Here is a 21,930-nt window from a genome sequence, read left to right as displayed (position 1 = left end):
CAAATCAATCCTCATTTTCTTGAATAATAAAACATTTTTGATAGATTGCAACCTATTTTTTTTTACCTTCGATTTAAATTCCAAAAATAAATCATACAAAATATTTAGAGGTCAAACACAGTAAAAATATAATTTTAAAAAAAATAAAATAAACCGGTACCTTATATTTAAATATGCATTAGAGCATACATATAGTGCGTGTAGAAGGGGCATGGTAATATAGACCAACAATTATTACACTAATAAGAATTGCCTACAATTAACTAACACACGAAAAGCTAAAAGTTCACATAGTAGCTTGAATCATATCAGAGAGCTTGTGGATATCATCTTCCCACCATAGAGAAACATTGTTGACAAAGATTAACAAAGATGAGATAATTTGAAAATTCTAACAATACAAAAAGTAAATTAAAAGATCGTCAGATAAAATCAGTGCTCAATGTTTACGAAATATATCTAATTTTTCTACTATTAACGTTGGACCCAAAGTTAAACCTGGGACCGAGCACATTACACTCTTAAAAAAAGTAAAAATTTGGCACAGTTTCATGGGCTGCGAAACCAGACAAGAAAGAATCTGAGAATCTACCCCTTTATATACAAAAATATCCTCTCTTTCTTTTTCCCCTATCTTTTTTTTTTTACAGTGCATGCTCTTCAAAACAAAACTCTGAACAACAGAGAGAGAGAGAGATGGGGAAGAGAAGAGACATCAGATGATGCAAAATCTGTTTGGTGATCAATCAGAGGAAGAAGAAGAAGAAGAAGAAGAGATCGAATCAGAACACGAATCTAATCGTCAACCTGATTATGCTTCCGTAAGCCAAATTTGATTTTCTAGATCTTTTTAGTTGGCGATTGAAAATGGGCATGCTTTTATTCTGCTTTAAATTTCGAAAGACTGATATTTTGATAGATTTTATATTCAGTTTGTATGTTTAATTTGCTTATATGAAAGTTTTGATTTAAAAATTTGTTGGTGGTCTGGCTTTTCAGGATGAAATTTTATTTTATTAACATTTGATGCATTGTTGTATATTTAGGAAAGAATGAACCTTGATTACTTTAAAGTGAATAATGAGTGAAAGGGTCTGTTGAATTCCTAATTCTGTTATATGATAAGACACAGATTATATAAGAAAGCTTAGTTCAAGTACTTAATGTTTGCTAGTTGGCAGTAATCATATATTTTACTTCATATCTCACGAGCCATGACTTAATACATATGATGAGAATGCAGTTGTAATCAGGTTTCTTTTGGAAGCAACATATCCTTTTAAGTTTCTTCCTAAAAGCAGTTTTATATAGTTTATGTATTTAATGCTCAAATTTTAAGGTAACATTTATGGTCTCATATGCGTGAAACTTGGTAATAGGTAATGTAATTTAGATCCTTCTTGTTGTTTGCTGTTGCTGTGCTGGTGGTCCCTTATGTTCTAGGGATGTGCTCATGTCAAATAAAGTAATACCTTGAAATTACCTTGGCGGTATGTGAATCAGTAAGTGATACAAAATTATATTTTTGATACTTAGGATGAAGGGGAAGGTGAAGTGGATCTTGACGGTGATGGTGAAATTGATGTTGAGAAGCAGGGAGATGCAGAGGTGGAGAGTGAAGCGGAACTACACAATCTAGACCCAGATCCAGGAGAAAGTGAGGGTGAAAGGCCTCAAAGCTCACCAGAAAGAGAAGTCAATGATCAACATGCAGAGGTTGAAGAAAAGGAAGGTGAAAGTGATGAACAAGAAGAGTTTGAACAAGAAGTTCGGAGAGGCCGGAGATGGAATGTTGCTGATAGTGGATCTGAGAGATCTGAAGAAAACCACTCCGTTGACAATGAAGATGAGGAGGTCGATCAGGCTAGAAAGTCAAGGTAGATCTATTATTGGTTCTTTTACTCGTACACGTACACACATGCCTTTTATCTTTTGTAGTGTCACCGTTGTTAAGAAAAAATCTCCATGAAGTTTTTTCCATCTATGACAATATCTTGCCATGTACACTAGTACTAGTAATTGCCCACCTAGCAGTTTATCCAATCCACCTCCTGCAAACAACTTTCAACGAATGTTCTCTTCCTCCGTTGCACCGTATGACACATGTTAAGCACTATGTTATGTCCCAGTCCACTGCACAGCACCCTCATTGCATCACCACACAGGATTTTGTTCTTAAAACATGAATTTCATTTCAACACTCGTGGCAGGTACTTGAACTTCTAGAAACTACCGAGTTTATATGAAAACTGGGATGTGATTTTTAAGATTTCGAGAGTAAGCAACAAACTATATTACTTTTCTCTCCCTTGGCTCATGTCTAGATAAAAGTAATTGGGATTGACATGGATACAAAAGTAAACCCTAAACTATATGTGCGTCAACTTTAAACCTAAGTTACATTGACATGGATATGTCTGTCCGTATCCGACACGGATACAAAGTTTCTGACACAACGAAATATCAAAAGATTGAGGTATATCACCACATACAATATGTGTGGATACATATCCGACACGGATTAATTTTGAACTATGGTGTGTCCATGTAGCATAGCTTTAAACATACATAACGTCCAAACTCAACCACAGTTGGTATATACACTAAGAAACCATAGGTATATCCCAAATAACTACTAATAGGGGGCCAATTCAATTTTCTTTCACTTTACAGCTATCAACAAACTCATACTCGAGGAATTGGGCTATATTGCATATTTTTGGAGTTGCATCCTTTTTAGCCTGAGGATGTTTTGTCTAATCCCTGAAAGTTTTTGATTCTGTTTTCTTTTATGTGCTTTGACTGCATCTAGTATCCTGAAATTTTGAGTTTTTTGAGAAAATAGAACTCTATTGTCATCATGTGTATAGACTAAGCGCACGATAGAAACTTACATATTCACAAGAATGAGCTAATTAACTTTTTCTTAAAGTAGGTCACCTAGTGAAGAAAAAGATCAGGCTCACATTTCACACTCAGCGGCTGAGATCCGCGATGTATTTGGTGATTCTGATGAGGAAGAACAGGAAGAATATGCAACTCGGAATGACCTTGAGCAAGATTCACATGTGAGTGCAGAAAGTGTTGTAGTTATGTACGACATGCTTCTTTTAGTGTCTCATTCACATTTTATTAATTTCTTTCCTTTAAATATATATATGGATTCGTCATTGCTTTATTAGAGGTCCCCCATGGAAGAAGAGGAGGGCTATGAAAAGAATTCGAGACCAGAAGATATGGTGCCTGATGACAATGTTCAGTATGAATCAGAAGATAACATTGAGCATAAACCCAAAGAAAAACCTGTTGGTCCTCCCCTGGAGCTAGAGATTCCACTTCGTACACCACCGGGTCGTCCAGAGAAGGTTCTCTATTTTCCCTTTTACATGCTGTTAAGTCAATAAGTGATTTTTTTTTTCCTATTTAAGCTTTTATTCATGCACTGTCTGTTATGAATGCCTTTGCCCGTAATCAATGTTTAAACTGGCGAAAGTTAAGAAAGGCTGAACAGCCTGTCTCTTTCTCTCTCTGACATCAAATCCCAAACATCCAATGCTATTAAATGAGACACTAATTGATAGCAAAGTTTAATTAGTTAATTACATAACACACAGTGTAGGGACAAATCATTATCCAATAGCCTCTTACTTATGAAACCCATGTTTTCCGAGGTTGTCTATTTTGGATACCTAATGAATTTTTCCCGATACACTATATTGATATTTTGGATATCTATTTTGTATTGCAGATGAACATGATCAAAGTTTCCAATATAATGGGCATCGATCCAAAACCATTTGATCCCAAGACTTATGTGGAGGAAGATATGTTTGTGACCGACGAATCTGGATCTCGAAAACGTATACGCTTGGAAAACAACATTGTGCGCTGGAGGAGCACCCGAAAGCCAGATGGCACAAAATCTGTAAGTGAAGATTTCAATTTGTTATTTTCTTGCTTTCACTTGTGTACTTTCATCACAATTCACTAGGCCTTGATTGTATAATTGATGAACTCTCCCACAGTCCCACCATTGATAATCTTAATAGTATCTTACGCTTGTGGAAATGGCGAAATGGTTTTGCAGTTTTGGTTCCATTTTTGGAAATTGGAACCTTGTAAATTTTGCTTTTGAATCAGTTTACTTAAACAAATACCTCAAGAGACAGTCACAACCACGTTACTCTATTTATTACCAACCAAATCCAAAAAATAGACAGAAAAAGGAAAGAAGAGAAGTACCAGTCACACGACACATACAGACACAAAATAGAAAGTAGTGTGGTTGAGGATATCTGGCTACTCATAATCTAAATCTGGCCAAGCAAGTTCATCTTCTTGCTGAACCCTCTGTAGGTCCATCTACAGACCAGTTTGATCTAAAGATCAATTATTCTGAATTAGGTACATCACTCAAATTATTTTCCCCTTGTTTTATGATCTTTTATCCCCTTCAAACTCAAAACCATTTTAAATTTCTTAGTTAAAGAAATAAACATTAGGAACTGAATATTCTCCAAATAGCAAGTAAAGGATCCCGTGAAACCAAAGCTTCAACTTCTTGACGATCATAACAAATGAAAACCTTTGATATTACACTTCTCACTATAGCCATTGCAATTTATGCTAATTGCTGTAGTCTCTTTACTGATCCCCTATTTCTCCTTTTTTCGAGTTTCCATGTCCTGGTAAGTGCTCCTTTGCCATATGATTGATGGCGGGCATCATTTGATTGTCTTTAATCCTTACTGTTTTTAACTTGAGGTCATCACCAACCCAACTAGCCTGGTCTGTCATGCTTGAGCTGGTAACTCGAACTTTAAGTTCAGTCAGACAGCTGCTTGTGATTGCATTTTTTGTTTGGATGTAAAAAAGCAACCATACGTTTAGCATTCTTCTCATCAGCCACGCATTAAATTGGTGACTGGTCTTCCCAATATCAGAAATGTTGTGCATACACTGCATGGCTTTGAATTTATAGCATGTTGAACCTTGGGGGAACTCTAATAGAAGAAAGATACCCTTGAGGGTTCTTTCAGAGACTACTTTCATGACTGTTTGTGTGTCCCCTTTGTGTTAGCTTACAAAGATGGTTGAAAGTCTTGTTCTAATTATCATTTAACATAAATGATATTTCTGTTTTACCATTAACTTTTTATCGACCAAAAAGAAAAAATTAGCATAAATGATATTGTTTTCCGGTGCAAGTGTGTAACCCTTTCTTTCTCAAGAAGGATCATAAAAACTTTTTATCCTAATTTTGCAGTATGAAAGCAATGCAAGATTCGTAAGGTGGTCAGATGGAAGTTTGCAGCTGTTAATTGGGAATGAAGTTCTTGACATATCAGTGCAACAAGCGCAGCACGATCAAGCTCACCTGTTCCTTCGACATGGGAAGGTGACTAATAAACCAATCTCTTACGTCTTTAATGTTCAGGTTACATTTGCTTGGTGGCTACTGTTTTAAAAGCTACAGAAGCTTTCCTTTAGGCTGTCGTGTGTCTAAGTTTTGAGTATTAATCGTCAGAGTTTGAAGAAAACCGATCTTAGCTGATCGTATTAAGTCTTAATGTGCCTTTAATTGGTGCGAATTACTGATGAAAACCTGATTTCTGAAAACTAGTATTCAATAATAGTATTTAAAATTGTGAAATTTTATTGGAGAGAAAATATGTTTTTATATTTGGCTGTGTTCTTGGACATTAACTTGATTTTATTCGTACAAAACTTCTAGACTTGTCTTTTTGGTTATCGTTAAGATGCATGTATGTATTTCTTTTTCTTCTTCACATTTTTGAATCTGATTTGGAAAGGCAATACTTGATTTTTCATGTACTCAAAATGCAGGGAATCCTCCAATCACAAGGAAGACTTCAAAGGAAGATGAGGTTTATGCCGTCATCGTTGTCCTCAAATTCTCATCGATTATTGACAGCCCTTGTTGATTCACGACACAAAAAAGTTTACAAGGTTAAGAACCACGTCACTGACAACGACCCAGAGAGGGAAAAAGAGGAAAAAGAAAGGGTAATGTTTTACACTTGGGCTGAATTTGATAAAGGTTGGCATGTTCAATGTGTTGTTCAACTCAGATTTTGCATGAATTATTCCGATTTGGCTGGCTTCCAAGTGTTGCCAGCTGGTTGTCACTCCTCTAAAATTTTGCAGACTCCTAAGCAGCTCTGGCAGTCATGCATAAGCTAAAAATGAGATGCTTTATCTTAATTTTTGTTCAATCCGTTACCATAAAAACACCTGCAGTTGGGTTATCGTTCTTCATGGTTCTATGCAGGCTCTTGGTCAAACAATCAAAGCTAATGAAATTCTTAACCGGAAACGGGAAAGAGTGAGCCGTAAGTATTCACATAATGTGGATAGGGGTCGTCAACTTTCACCTGGGTTCTTGGAGGATGCACTTGATGAGGTGTGCTATCTACATATTTCTCCTTTACTCCCATTCCAGGATTTTTCTTTTTCCTTTTTAATATAAATCTTCCTCCCTGTTTTTAATGAATTTTGTGCTTTTAAATTATGTGGTAACAATTTTACTTATTTGTTGTAATTTTGGGCAGTTTGTCTGGCAATTTTGTAACTACACAATATAATTTTTTATTAATTGGTGCCTAGGATGATGAGCCTGATTATCATGAGCCTCGTCGTTCAGTTGCTCGCCGTCGCTTTGAAGAGGACTTAGAAGTTGAAGCACATGCAGAGAAACGCATTATCAATGCAAAGAGGGTATTGCTTGGAAAACTTCAACAAATTGCTCCATTTTGTGAAGTTCACTAGTTCACTTATGTTGATCCCTTTTTTAAACTCAGTCCCAGGTACACAAAGACATTCCTCGCAGATCATCAGTCCCAGCCGTTCGACCATCTCGACGTGGCGATTATTCTGAAAGTGAGAGAGAGGAATCGGAGTATGAAACTGATGGGGATGAAGTTGAGAGGACTCCTCCCCGTAAAAGAGTAGAAGAACCAGAATATGAAGACGAAGAATCTGATGAGCTAAATGGAGAGCAGGCAGGACGAGAAAATGAAGATTCAGATGAGGAAGAGGTGTGCTTCCAAACTTTTCTGACTTTTTGTAGCTCCCACGTGGACATACACATTTTTTTTTTTGGGTTACCAGTGCATGCAGAGCCTCCCTTTTGTCTTTGACATTTGCCATTTGGTAGGCCATAATCCAAATAACTTATCACACAGCGTAAATACTAAATATTAAATGCAAAGGAACAGGCAGTGAACAGATTGGATAGTTGTTACTGATATGGTCTATGCAAACAATGTAATCATGGTGGATGTTAAGATAATTCATTTAAGTTTGACTTTGTCTGAGAGCTTGGTATAACCCATAATAAATCGATTTGTCCCCCTTGCCTTAATATCTCTCTTCGTGGTACAAATCTAATTTCTATGGGTGTTCTTGCAGGAACCTGGGCAGAGGGGCAAGGATATCGGTTCTCGTAATAAGCGCAAAGAGATCGAGTCAGATGGTGATTCCCCCCGTAGAAAGCCGATACCCCATCGAAGAATGGTGGTTTATGACAGTGACGAGGATTAAAACCATCTTCAGAAAATCATAAAGAAGAAAGTCCTGATTTTCGTACGAAAGTTCCATGATTAAGGTATTCAATTGCTTACTCTGACTTGTTTAGAGGTTCTATGTATGATATGTGTTCTCTCTTGCTATAAATTTTACGGGACGCTTTTGATTTTTAATTAAGTTTAAATGCTTTTGGCAGGAATTGACGTTGATGGATCAAATTATAGTCTGCTGTACGGAGTTCTGGAATCTTCTCAATGAATTGAATATCTCTATTTGTAATTCAACATAAGGGAAACACCAATAATTGCTTATTTGTCATAAATATTCTATTTCATCAAAAATAAATATTTGTTCTAGCCAAAAGTGTTGCTTACTCTAGTGTTATTATATATTTTTCGCCTTTAATGAGTGAGGTGAGCTCGTCAGCTTGATCTGAATTGAGTACTCATACTTGGCTTTCCTTTGTCCGAGCTACTCGAGAGGCTAGCTTCTGGAAGGGAGGCTTATTGGTTTTAGAATTGCTAGGAAGCAACCCTGTCAGAGAGTTGCATAAAGACCACCGTCTACAAGAAAATGTTTGTCTGATGATTGAGTGATCCTTCCAGTTCACTTTCTTTGAACCCTTATGGGCAGAACGAGAGGAGACTTAAAGGTCAATCTGCCTCACCAAGGAGGGTTCATCAATCTGATAATGGTTGGATTGAATTCTAAAGTGGACTGACAAGTGAAACGCATGTACGAGTAGTTTTGTCTCTTTGAACTGATTGGCAAGCCTGGAAGTTAAACAACCTGCAAGTGAAAACAAATTTGTTTTTTTTTTTCTGTGTTTTTTTTATTGGCAAACCTGTTTTAAATGAGATCAGTATCTCTAGGGGAGTCTCTCTAGGGGGGTTCGACCCAAAGGTTTTACCGGCTTTGCTATTCAGGACCTGCAGTGAAAACAAACTCACTTGTGTTACAGAGTTTTTAGAGTACTGAAAGCAAAACTCTTTTAATCTTTGGATGCATTGTGCATCTGCACCATTGACTCTGATCTGTACTGCTTGGCCTGAGATTTTGTTTGGCCTTTACATGTAGTGATCTACTGCAATATATGCAGGCAGTAACTGTGACATGAAGTACGGAAGGGAAACTGTCGGTATCTACTATACATGAAGTAGCAGAATCAGCAATATCAGTATTGATGTCATCTATGTTGTTTCGGGGCAGAGTGGCAAATTAATTGCGTGTGTCCATCTTGTTTCCTAATAGTCTTATGACAGGAGGTTAGTTTTATTTCTGCCTTTGGACTGGAGAGTGACATCACCTAGTAGCATTTTGTGGTTATATTGTCCGATCCAGAGTAGAGGTGTCAAAATCTTAGATAATGCCCAAGTCTTAAAAGATATTGTTCATCGAAAAGAACAAGAAAAAATCTTGGAAGATATTGAGAAGGCTCTAACGCAGAGTTAACGGTGAAAGTCATTAAAAATTAAAAATGACTTTAATTTCGAAACAAAACGAAGATAGCCTAGTTTTAGACAGTTAGACTTAAGCATCACTATTCACTAGCGAGAGACTGACATGTGTTAATTACTTAATTTGTGGTCTAAACTTCTAAGTCAGAAGTTGTTACTAATTCTCCACTTAATTACAAAACTGGGTGAACTAATAAAATTAAAAAGTTAATCCCAACTTCCAAGTTGAAACATCAAACTTCAAGCATGGAGGTGACTACTAGCTACCCAGTTAACAATCCTTTCCGTGCGGACAAATAGATCAATACGTGCACAGAACTGCACAAACCACTTTCAATAAATAATCATCTCTTTTATTCACTTAACATTAGTATTTAATCTCACCCCGGAAAACAGAACAACACCACCCAAGTACCATCGACCATGATTAGTTTACAGCTTTTATTCTCAACACTTTTATTTGGCACCATTGTTTACTTCTGGCAACCCTCGTCCTTTTCCCCCAGGACCAAAACCATGGCCCATTATAGGCAATTTGGCACATATGGGACCTGTTCCGATCCTCATCACTCATTGGCATCGATGGCTCGTATTTATGGACCACTGATGCATCTACGGTTAAGGATATGTACATGTTGTCGTCACTCAATCAGCTAGTGTTGCTGCACAATTTTTGAAGAATCATGATGCTAATTTTTCAAATAGACCGCTTAATTCTGGTGGTAAGTATGTAGCTTACATGATAAATTAAAGAGAAAGAGATTTGAGAATATTTACGTGATTGATTTCTAAAAAAGTTACAATTGTTTATATAGAGATTACAAGTTCTAAACAGAGATTACAAATTAAAATAGAAACAAAGCAGTCGGTGTGACTTGAAAAACAAGAGGCGCGGGACGCGTTCTGTTTGTGCTGAAAAAGAGCGCCGAGCGCGCTATATCTACTGGACATTGGTCATGCCCGAGGCGCGGGCACGCTATGTACCATGTCGTGAACAACTTCTAATATTACAATTATCAAGATATGGTTTTTGCACCATATGTACCTAAATAGCGTATGTAGAGAAATATCACTCATCTTCATTTTTTCTCTCCCAAAGATTTGGAAGATTTTCGTCATGTTCGAGCCCATTTTTTTTTTCGTGATTTGGTCGCATTGTATATATACAAGTGTAAATGTTTATTTAAAAACGTGTTTAAGGCCTTAAGGGATCTAAATTGTTAAACATCGTTCTCGTGTTTCGGACAACGAACATAGCATTGCAGACAAAAGTATTGCAAGTTAATAATATATATTTTGTAATTTTGTGGCAGTAGCAAATGGGTCTATGGGTCTGGACTCTGGATCATTATGTTAGGAATATATAATTTAAATGTACTTATTCTTTACCAATTACCAAACAATATAAATCTTTTGTCTTGTACTTCTTTGTTAAATTAGAGCATAGTGTAGAAACACTATATCCTTAAGACAAATTTTCCCCCTCACAGTGCTTGAAGGTTGATGAGAAACTGTCTCTCAAGATAGAACGAATTTCCTTCTATAGAAAACTAGCACTTCAATTCTATAGAATCAGCGAACACAACATAGTATTTGACTAAGAACATAGGGAAAAGAGAAAGATCAGAAATGTGTGATCTAGTGTGTCTTTCTTTCCAAATTCATTAACTATTTATAGGTGAGAAGTGCTTTTTCGAAACAACGCAGTGACTATTGGAAAAAGTTAGACAACTCTTTAAAAAGTCATATGTTTCGAACCAGTGCCTATTTCGAAAGGTCGCACCTTTTCGGCATAATACACTATTTAGAATCAGTGCATATTTCGAAAGGTCGCACCTTTTCGGCATAATGCACTGTTTCGAACCAATGCACCATTTTGAAAATGTTTTTCTCTTTACGTACTGTTTCAAGTGAAACCCATTTCATCTTAAGTGAGGTAATTTGGGAGACAAATTACTCATTCATATCTCAATGGATTTGTACAAATCCATTTTTCTAACACATTAATTAATTGCTTAGTTGATATTAAATATGTCAAGGGGACTGCACATACCTAGGTTTTGTATGAAAAGGGCGAACACCCACCCACACACACACACACACACACATATATACAAGACTAATCTCGAGAAATTTGAGTGTTAAGTAGTGGTCCTTATTGAAACTCCCAAAGTTAATTTATAATTTATATCTATTTTAATGTCTCGATATATGTATACAAATAATTTAGGACTCTAAAATTCGAAAGATTCCAAATGGAATAAAACAATAAGAGTTTAAATAGGATACACATTCATAATTAATAATTAATGACACTATAATTGAAGTAATGCTAGAGTGACCCACTTATGTGTCAAAAGTCATAATCATTTATTTACATAGAGATACGTGTCCATGTGTATTGCAATACAAACCAACGTTATCCAAATAGAAAGTGTCAATAGTAGGTCTAAAAAGTAGATCCGTGTAGACTCCTATAATTGTGCTAATTAAGTTGCAACTATTAAGGAAATAAAATCTTTTTTTCGATCTATCCCAAAATATTAACATAAATAGATAAATTCTCCTTATTAGGAAATATTATATTTGGTGATATTTTTGAATATTGTCGACTTTCTATAGATGGTAGCCATACAAATTTGAATTTTATTAGAGAAATAGATTAATTGAAATAAACATATATTACTGACAATTATGATATGGTTTGTTCAAATTGAACATGTTCATTTGAACAAAGCAACTGAAAGAAGCCAAAGCCAAAACCAAAGAAATAGAAATTACCATATATGTGTAAGTTAACATCCAAAATGAAATACCAAATTAGATTACTAAATTAAATGGAAGTCATAATGGGTGACTTCGACGAAGTCACCGGCAATTTCTAGTATATATATATATATATATGGGGGGATCTGACCACAGGTTGTGCATAGCGAATCCCGGCCTTTCATCTAAAGCAATCCAACGGATGTGACCAAATCCCAACCGAAGCAAGCGCGAGTTCTAATTCACTAAATATGGGAGGGTAGTTTAGGAAATAAAATTTGTCTGAACCCAAAAATAGAATTTGCGCTCCAAATATAATCGCGATTGCTCTCTCCTCTCTTTATCTCTTCTGAGAAATCAAAAACTTTTTGTGTGCAATCTATAAAGGTAAATGCTTAACTTTTCTGTAATTTGTTTAACTTTTCTGCAATCTATTAATGGAACTAATATTGAGAGTAGAGATTTTAGCATTTCTTCTTTTGAGTGAAATTTGGAAATTTGAGGAGTTGGGGACGAAGTTAAGGGATTTGGGTTTTGAGGGGAGAGCTTGATAAAATTGAAAGTGGTCGTTTGGTTAGAGTGGAAGTGAAGAGGTTTTAGCAGTGACCGCCATTTCCTCTTCATTTGAATATTAGACTTTTTTGGTATGGGCTGGGCTTGTGCGTGCATGAAATTATTTTGGTTTTCTTCCTAGCTACACAATATTTTCTTCTGGCGTGATCCAACAGTATTATATGGTTGAAGTGTTGTAGCTCTAATTTTATATGGTCCTGCTTATTCATATTTTCATAATTGAAGAAAGGTGCACCACTTTTGAAGTATAGACGACTCTCTCTCCAAAATATGGACGACTCCATATTGATTGATGAAGTTGGAGAGCAGGAAGAATATAGTTCAGGTGAGCAACTAATGTTTCAATTTTATTTTCGATTTCTACCAACGAGATTCAATACTGTATTATTGTACTGTGTTTGTTTTTTTTTTTTTTTTTTTTTTTTTTTTTTTTTTTTTTTTTTTTTTTTTTTTTTTTTTTTTTTTTTTTTTTGTAATTGACGTGGACACATTTATTTGCAGTACCCGAGCCTTATACGGCATGTTCTTCCTCTGTTCAACCTCCGGAGTTTGAAGTGGAAGTGGAAATTGTGAAGCCACCGTGTTTGGGAATGTGTTTTGAAACTCTTGAGGCTGCAAAACAATTCTATATAGATTACGGAAAATTGTTTGGATTTAGTCCCGTAATTCGAAGCTCGGAAAAATCATATTCTCGTTCGGATGAAGTTAGTAGTGTTCAAATGACTTGCTTGCGTTTTGGGATTTATAGAGATCGAGGAAGCAAAAATATGAATGTGGATGGAACTGAGAAAGAAGTGAGAAAAAGAAACACAAATACAGTTAAATGTGGGTGTCTTGCTTCAATGAGGGTGACAAAGCAGCAAAATAGTGAAATCTGGAAAAATCTGAAATTGACTTGCGAGCACAATCACAATCTGGTTAGTCCAGCAAAAAGGATGCGTATGCCTGTTAATAGAAATATGCCTGCTGCAGCTAAGATGTTGATTGACTCATTTCGTGATAGTGGTGTACCTGTGAATAAAGTTGTTGATATACTTGACGGAGTACAAACTGGTTTTGATGATAGGGATTGTTGGAACCATTTGGGCCCTTCAAAAGAATACAAGAAACTGGTGAGAGGTGATGCTACCGCGGTGCTTCATTTTTTCAAGAAGAAAAGTATAGAGGATCCTAATTTCTTTTATGCAATATAGATAGATCATGAAGCAAGGGCCATTAATTTTTTCTGGGTAGATGGTCGGTCGCGTACACAGTATCAGTATTTTGGTGACGTGGTTTTCTTTGACACCACATATCGTAAGAATGTACATGAAATGCCATTCGCCCCATTTACTGGAGTTAACGACCATATGCAATCAATCCAATTTGGTTGTGCACTGCTTTTGGATGAAACAGAAGATTCTTTTCAGTGGGTTTTTGAGACTTGGCTTGGAGCTATGGGAGGACGTGCCCCATCTGCAATTATCACAGATCAAGATAGAGCTATGACTCTAGCTATTGGTGCGGTATTCCCTAATACTCCGACCACGATTCTGCCTATAGCACATTATGAAGAAGTTTCCTGAAAAGCTTCCGAATTATTATTACAGGAGGTCAAAATTCAAAAAAGAATTCAAACAATGTATTCGGAAAATATTTATTCCTGATGTGTTTGAAAGGAGGTGGGCAGAATTGATGTCTAGTTTTAAGTTGGAGGAGAATGAATGGCTTCAAGAGATGTACAAGATTCGACACAAATGGGCTCCAATTTATCACTTGATACTTTTTTATCTGCAGCACTTCGAAAGTACCGGGCGTTCTGAAAGCATGAATTCTTTTTACAAGAATTTTTTCACAACTACGACAACTCTTAGAGAGTTTGTAGTGAAGAATGATAAGTGTTTGAAGACGATTGTTGAAAGAGAAAAAAAAAAGGATTATATTACTGAACACTCGAATCGGATTGTATACGGTAATTCATTTCTCTTGAAGAGTGCAGCAAGTGTGTATACAAGGAATGCATATGATAGGTTCAAGCAAGAATTCGAGGTAGCTGAAACCGAGTATGTCCTGCATGATGATGAAAAAGGCACTGACGGCAACAAAACCTACACTTATAAGTCGCAAGTTACAGGTGACTTCCCTTCATTACTACATCTCATCTACTTTTACAATGAAACTCAACCTTCATTACTACAATGTAACTTTCCTTCATTATAGGTGACGAGCGTGAATGGAAGGTGAAGTTCAACCCAACGACAAAAGAAGGTAATTGTGAATGCAAAACTTTTGAGTTTCTGGGGATACCTTGTGGACACCTCATAAAGGTATTTCAGAGTCGTGATATTGAGATTCCCGAACACTTTATTCTTAAGAGGTGGACGAAAGGGGCAAATAAGTATAGAGCTGAGTATGACCGTGGACTAGTAAGTGGCCATGAGAACTCTGAGATGCTGAGAACTACTCAACTTCAAATGGTTGCTAATCAGTTGGTTTATGAAGTTGTGGAAACTGATGAGACTTACCAATTAATGCTGCAAAGACTACAAGAACTGTCAGTGGAGCTCAAGAAAAAGAAGGAAGTTGACCCTGGTGTTTCTGTTGTTAATTCATGCACCATTGGTGATAGTTCAGCACCGCCACTTGACGACCCATCCCAAGTTTTACTTCAGAATCCTAACATCTCTCAAACAAAAGGAAGAAAAAAAGCCGTGAATGTTTATAAGAAAACCAAGGCCAGTGGTAGAATAAAAGGTGGTCTTGAACAAGCATGCGCAAAAGCCAAAGCAAAGACAGAGAGGAGATGTACATGTTGTAACAAAGTTGGTGTTTACCATGACAGACGAAATTGTCTTGAAAATCCAAACAGAAAGAAGGGCCCAAGTAAGTATAATATTGCCTCCTTAAGCTTAATTCGTAGTATCCTATCTTATCGCAATTGCCTTTAAAACTTGTCGTTTTCCATTCTTTTTGCTTTACAGTAGTAGATGAGGACGAGGACGAGGACGAGGACGACGCAAAGATGATTGAAATTGTTTGAAGCTTGTATGTTTTTGTATTGTAGTGTTGAGTGTTGGAGCTTGTGTTTGTAGTTCACTTGTTTTTTATGGCAATGAAATCTTGTGTTTGTTATTGGTTTATGTGGAACAGGTTGAAGCTCACAAGGGAGAAGTTAAGCTTGCTAACATGGGGAAAATGACATGTAGTGTGTAGAGAATTTACAGTTATTTGCCTATTACTCCTTCCTTGCAGTTGAGTTGTTAAGGGTACTGAAGTGGTCATGGTTCACTCTCCATGCAAGTTCTCACTCTATGGCGGGAAACTTGGTGAGGAAGACCATTGGTTGTTAGAAACACATAGCCTAGTATAGACCGATTTGAGCTGTTGCAGATATATGGTTATAACGAACTTGTTTCATCTGGGGGAAATTGAGTGGTCTATATTTGTTGAATTATGGATCCCTGTTTGAGATCATTAGACGCTTCATAGAATGTCTGCAGTAAATTGAGTGGTCTATATTTGTTAGAAATAGCTTGAAAATAAATTATTTGTATGCTAATATTGCTTGCAAGTTTTGCTATAATAGATGTGCCAAATTTCATTTTTTTTTAATGTTGTTCTAAATTCTAACCATTGTTAAGTCAGTATTGGATATGCTACTTGCTGGCAGCAGTGACAATTCTTTCACATAACCTGTCAGAGCAAACCAATATAATGAAATTCTTTCACATAACCTGTCAGAGCAAACCAGTATAATGAGTCATGACTGTAGCGTGTTTCTAACTTCCTTTTAAACTTCTGATTTGTCCTTAGTACACTATATGTCTTCTATTGTTATTATGTACGTCCTTTGGTTAAAGGTTAAAGATCAATGTGGTACAATTGATTTCCTTGTTAGTTGTAGTTAGTTGTTCAGTTGATTCAAGCCCTGTGTGCTAGTAATCTCATGTTAGATCGGCATTTGGAAGGGGTGGCTCTATAGCATTCTGAATTGTCTCATTCCACCTACCTTTGAAGTTTTGCATATAATTTGAACAAGAACAAGAAAACTTGAATGTATGGAGATTTACTGTTTCATGTGGAAGTGAGGCAAGAGAGGCTATGATCGTGAGTCTCACAGTGGCAAAGTCTCCTTAGCTTGGCAGCTAAAATGTATGGAGATTTACTGGTCCAAGACTCGATATTGAAAGAAACATCCTATTGCGTAATATTCACTTACTCATTATTGGTGAAGGTGTGTAATCTTCATCTCACCCAGCAAGAAACAAAGAATAATTAGTCCAAGCAAAACCTGCCTTTGTCAACTTTACGTGCACTACTATTACTCCTCTATTGTCTTTCCGCACATTTTTCCCACCCATCTCATTTGAGTCATTTCCCATTTTCCCTCCTCATCTACATATATTTTCGTTCCCAACATTTTTACAAAAAAAAAAAAGTCAAGAAAAAAAGACTTTGAACGTACAACAGTTCCACAACAAGAAGCAAAAAAATAAATCATCAATGTGTCTTGAGTATCTGACAGGGAATCCCCTCTGAAGCAAGGTAGTTCTATATGTCTTCTCTGGTGAAAAGAAGACATCTTCAATCCATCTATATGCTGGTCTTGTATGTTGTCATATGACATTATATTGCAGCCCTCATAGCTCCTCTTGTTGCATCCCGTCTCATCTCTGCAGACTTTACCACTACCTCGAAATACATGTGTACTTCTTTGAATAACCCGTGATGCCGATCAACGATTCGCAGACGAACAATCCAAATCCAATCAAATAGAAAATCCCAACCAAAGCATTGCCATCGAAAGCACATCTATTGCAGGAAGTATACATCGAGGAGATTTCCCTTTAAAAATAATAGGTGGAGCTACAGCAGCAAAGATGTAAAAGCCAATATGAAGCAAGTAAAATAGGAAAAACCACCCAAACTTCAAGGCACTATCTGTCCTCATGGCACGATAGAGAGGACGGTACCATAAAACACTCTTGGAACTCCAGAGATGAAGTAAATTATATTATAGCAATGAAGAGAAAAACTTAACAGCTGCATCTGAAGAGAAAATTTTTTGCAGTCATCAACAATTTTACCTTCCAATCAATAGAACATTGCCAATGAGTTTAAGATAGGACTCATTCTTAAACCTATCAGAGCATTGGTATTTCACAGAAACATAAAAAAAAAAAAAAAAAAAAAAAAAAAAAAAAAAAAAAAACCCGCAAGTAGTATAGAAAAAAGACAACGAGAACACCGACTGAAAAAAACACAAGTTAACATAACATAACGCAAGTCTCTATTGCATGCAAGTTCACTAAAAACGTAACGAAATACAAAGATACAAAGAACTTTCCATTACAATAAAACTGGAAATCACCCCCTTCATTACTACCACTCATCTAATTTTACAACGAAACTCAAACTCTTTCGACAAACCATCATCGTCAATTTCAACTGTAATTTTCACTTTTTTATCTCTTTTAGAAGATGAGGAAGAGGCGATCGGGAAGAGCTTGAACTTCATTTGTCGACTCAATGTTGTTCCTTAACATAGCTAACAACTCTTCCAACCATTGGAAATCCTTTCCCACACTTTCGGTGCAATTCAAAAAAATTTACCTTCATTTTCATTCTTCTTCATTGTCGTGTTGACCTTTCTAAACCCTGCGCAATTCACTTGTCTGCATCTCAGATACTCCAAAGGTATTACTGATGATGCTCTAGCGTCTTCCAACCAATGGAAGTCTCTGCAAACGCGGCAGGTCAAAAACTTTTTTCCAAGAGATTGAGTTTGGCCCAACTGTTTCAGGGTCCTACTTCTGTGACAATTTCGAAAGCAACAAGGTGTGGACAACCAACCACATTTATCTAATGAATGAGTGTTATCACCACACCTATTGCACATAGTTATTTCCATTTATAGTAACACAAATTCAACGAACCAAACATTCAGTTAGCTAAAAAAACAGTTCATTGAGAGCTAAAAAATAGTTATATCCATCTTGTAATAGCAACATACAAGAGTTAAATATATGATTCTGTGCTACTTCCATTTACTAATCCAGGGAACAAAAATTGTGGATCAACAAGTGGAAATAAACGAGTGAAGGATAAGCAGATAAACCTCAAGCCCAAAATGCACCAAAAGGACAATTACACCACTCTTAGCATAAACCCTTCTAAAACCCCTTCAGATACACATATTTCTAAACAGTTAGTCAAACAATAAAAATATCAGAAATGGGAATTGTGGGTAAAAAAGATTAAACCTTTTGATTAACACAACCCCGAGAATGATTTCAATATAAATGAATAAAAAGACAAGAGAAAATAAAGAGAGGACTGACATGCGGGTCTGCATTGATGAAAGCCACGAGTATTAGGACGAACCCAATCAACAAGGTCTTTGAACAAGGGCTTTTTGAGATGGTGTTATTTTTTCAGTGTGGGTGATGGTGAATAAGTACTAGACTTTCAATTTCATCAAGCTCTCCCCTCAAAACCCAAATCCCTTAACTTCGTCCCTAACTCCTCAAATTTCCAAATTTCACTCAAAAGAAGAAATGCTAAAATCTCTACTCTCAATATTAGTTCCATTAATACCACTAACTTAAAGCTACAACTCTTCAACCTCTCTGTGCTTGTCAGTTGTCATTAAAGACAAAAATTAAACAAATTACAGAGATTTACAGAGATTACAGAAATTACACACAAAGTTAACACAGAAATTGCAGAAAAGTTAAACAAATTACAGAAAAGTTAAGCATTTACCTTTATAGATTGCACACAAAAAGTTTTTGATTTCTCAGAAGAGATAAAGAGAGGAGAGAGCAATCACGATTATATTTGGAGCGTAAATTCTATTTTTGGGTTCGGACAAATTTTATTTCCTAAACTACCCTCCCATATTTAGTGAATTAGAACTCGCGATTGCTTCGGTTGGGATTTGGTGACATTCGTTGGATTGCTTTAGATGAAAGGCCGGGATTCACTGTGCACAACCAACCTGTGGCTACAGTGCCTGTGGCTATATCCCCCCCTATATATATATAGCATACACGCACGTATACAGGTTGGTTCAGTCTTCTACATAAGCGTAGAAGTGATGGAGGACACATCGATCACCATTTACTATGTTGATTTATTTCCTCTGTTTCATTTCCAATTCTTTGGGCTCAATCTATTGGTATGCGATTTTCTCTCGCCACTGATATATAAAGGAAAGTCAAGGCTGGGTTCAATTCATACTTCCATTTCGATATGGGCCTTGATCAATTTATATATCCTTGTTGTGTGGGAGTGATATTCTCCTTCAGGAATATCAAGCATGTGCTTAGTATGTGGAAATATCACACCAACCTCTGACCTACCTCTCCAACCTATGTCACTAGATCGCACCAACGGGCTACGAGATCGCTCTAGAACAGTTTATATCACTACGCAGTTCGTTCTGTATCATGACTCATCCCACTTTCTAGAAGCAATCATGACTAAAGCTACACGTACACAAATCACTGCCGCCAGCTACTGACCACTGCCGCAAGCTACTAACACATGCTACTAATCCCCATCATTATGGCAGACCTATTAGCACAGTTCTCACACGCCTCCACAATCTCCACCCTACATTTGTGTTGATCTTTACACGTGTTGGGTGACGATTCACTTTCATCACCTATAAATACTTCCCATATGAACTACGCCAGACCTGATTCTTCTCTCTCCCCAAAATCGAGAGTAAGATACGTAGGCAGTTCGCTCAAAGAACGAACTCGGTCTTTCTAATAATCAATCCCCTTCCTCCTCATTACCTTGTATGTAAAGGAAGACCAAAACGCTCATTTACATTGGCGCCGTCTGTGGTCTCGATTTCTTGAGAAACCACTTCACAAATCTTTAACACAAAAAGAACAATACTCAGGCCTACGAAGCATGGCAAGCCTCGAAGCTCAAATCCAGAGTTTAGTAGGTCAGCTAGGAACGATGAATGAGCAAATCACCCTGCTCAGGCAGGAGAACGTCATACTTCACACGCAAGTAGACACGCAAAATCCACCTCCTACCTTAGCAGAAGACGACATTAACGAAGTTAATCAACATATTAACGAACTATCATAACGGATCGACCAAAGTGCCGTAAAAAAAGACGCCACCCAGATCGTCCAAAAAATACTGAAGACATACTGCACGTCCCCGTTTACTGCTGAGGTACTGAGTAGAGCTTCTCCTCCAGATTTCATCCAACCACGTTTTTTGATATATGATGGCAGCGCGTGTCCTAGTCAGCACGTAACACGCTATATTCAAAGCCTGGCACTCTATAGTGCACCGGAATTTGATCATCTCCATTGTCGTCTGTTTCCCGCCAGTCTCAAAGATGACGCACTCGATTGGTTCTTTTCACTTGAGCCAGACTCGATAAAGACCTTCGAGCAACTTACCAATCTGTTTGCCAGTCAATACGTCCAAAATAGACGTAAGAAAGCTGATCTTGATTCACTTTTCCAGCTATCATTTGGCGAAGATGAAACCATTCGCCAGTTCCTAGGTCGGTTCAAAGCTGAACTGTTATGCATTGAGAGCGGTCTCAAAGAGTCCTTTGCCACGTATACTAGCATTCTCTAACGCCTGTCGAGTGCACAACACATACCTTTCCAGGTCTCTGATGAAAGAGCGTCCAGAAACGCTGTTCGAGCTATACGCTCGGGTAGACAAGTATATCAAACTACAAGAAAGCCTGAGACGTCACGGCCTAATAGAAGACCAGGAAGTAGCAGCGATCTCCGATGACACTCCACCTACCAAAAAGCGGTCCAGACCGCAGGAACAGAAGTTGGGGAACAAAACAAACAACAACCGCGAGTTCGCTGTCCTCACACGATCTCCCAGTTACATACTGGAAAAGATCAAGTGAGATGCATACTACCGACCTGATGTGCGGCAACCAGTAGATCGACCTGACAAGCCTTATTGCGCTTTTCACCGAGCAAAATGTCATGAGACCGATGCATGCTGGGGGCTAAAGCATTACCTTCAGGACCTCATCGAAGCAGGACATATCAAATAGTACACCAACATCGCCGATGGCGACCTGCGCCATAAACTTATGGCTCGCAGGGTGCGTAGTAGAACTCCACTCCGCCAGGATCGCCACAATGCTCAAGCTTGCTCCAGCAGCAGAGGACGTCCTAGAGACCGTTCATGCCATGAGCGACGTCAGCACTCATCAGATCGCGACAATGACAGAACTATTTATATGATCACGTTCCCAGATGATTCGGTAACATCATCCAGAGAGAAAAGAAGGTGCGTTGGTGTCCTTCAAGAAGTTTACCATTTCTTTTCCCAGGCCGCACCTGATCCACGCAGTTCTGGTTGCAGTTCAGGTGATATCACTTTTACCAAGGCCGACCTCAACAAGGTTTGCCTCCCGCACAATGACGCATTAGTAGTCCATGTCAAAATCAGCGACTAGACAGTTAAGCGTGTTCTGATAGACCCTGATAGTTCATGTGACATTTTGTTCTACCATACCGTCCAAGAAATGAACCTGCCCAAGTCAATTTTCATTGATCCAATCGCCCCCCTCTACGAGTTTAATGGCTCCAGAGCC

At 37.4% G+C, this 21,930-nt stretch overlaps 1 protein-coding gene and 1 pseudogene across 2 annotated transcripts; both read left to right on the top strand.

The window, feature by feature from the left end:
• The first annotated feature begins 513 nt into the window (after positions 1–513).
• Positions 514–7,911, top strand: VIP4 (leo1-like family protein). Of its 2 annotated transcripts, none has more exons than XM_086590633.1 (12): positions 514–821; positions 1,537–1,877; positions 2,936–3,068; positions 3,183–3,365; positions 3,749–3,925; positions 5,267–5,398; positions 5,848–6,027; positions 6,293–6,424; positions 6,628–6,738; positions 6,822–7,058; positions 7,432–7,627; positions 7,745–7,911. In XM_086590633.1, exons 1-11 carry the CDS (start codon positions 720–722, stop codon positions 7,561–7,563), a joined length of 1,860 nt encoding a protein of 619 aa, XP_086446759.1. In that variant the 5' UTR covers positions 514–719; the 3' UTR covers positions 7,564–7,627; positions 7,745–7,911. The 2 variants fall into 2 exon arrangements, with proteins under 2 accessions (XP_086446759.1, XP_086446753.1); XM_086590627.1 differs by having other exon boundaries at positions 2,933–3,068.
• Positions 7,619–21,930, top strand: part of LOC147522043 (flavonoid 3'-monooxygenase-like) — a 43,213-nt pseudogene continuing 28,901 nt past the window's right edge.

The sequence above is a fragment of the Coptis chinensis genome, chromosome 1, assembly GCF_015680905.1.
Source record: "Coptis chinensis isolate HL-2020 chromosome 1, ASM1568090v1, whole genome shotgun sequence".
Lineage (NCBI taxonomy): Eukaryota > Viridiplantae > Streptophyta > Magnoliopsida > Ranunculales > Ranunculaceae > Coptis > Coptis chinensis.
The sequence above is the reverse complement of the archived record's forward strand: the minus strand, read 5'-3'. Positions and strand labels throughout refer to the sequence as shown.

Bases quoted from the DNA above. Each gene is read 5' to 3' on its own strand.
- VIP4 (XM_086590627.1), top strand. From the start codon at position 720: ATGATGCAAAATCTGTTTGGTGATCAATCAGAGGAAGAAGAAGAAGAA. The intron at 6,425-6,627 runs GTGTGCTATCTA...ATTGGTGCCTAG, and splicing joins TGGAGGATGCACTTGATGAG to GATGATGAGCCTGATTATCA. The intron at 7,059-7,431 runs GTGTGCTTCCAA...GTGTTCTTGCAG, and splicing joins AAGATTCAGATGAGGAAGAG to GAACCTGGGCAGAGGGGCAA.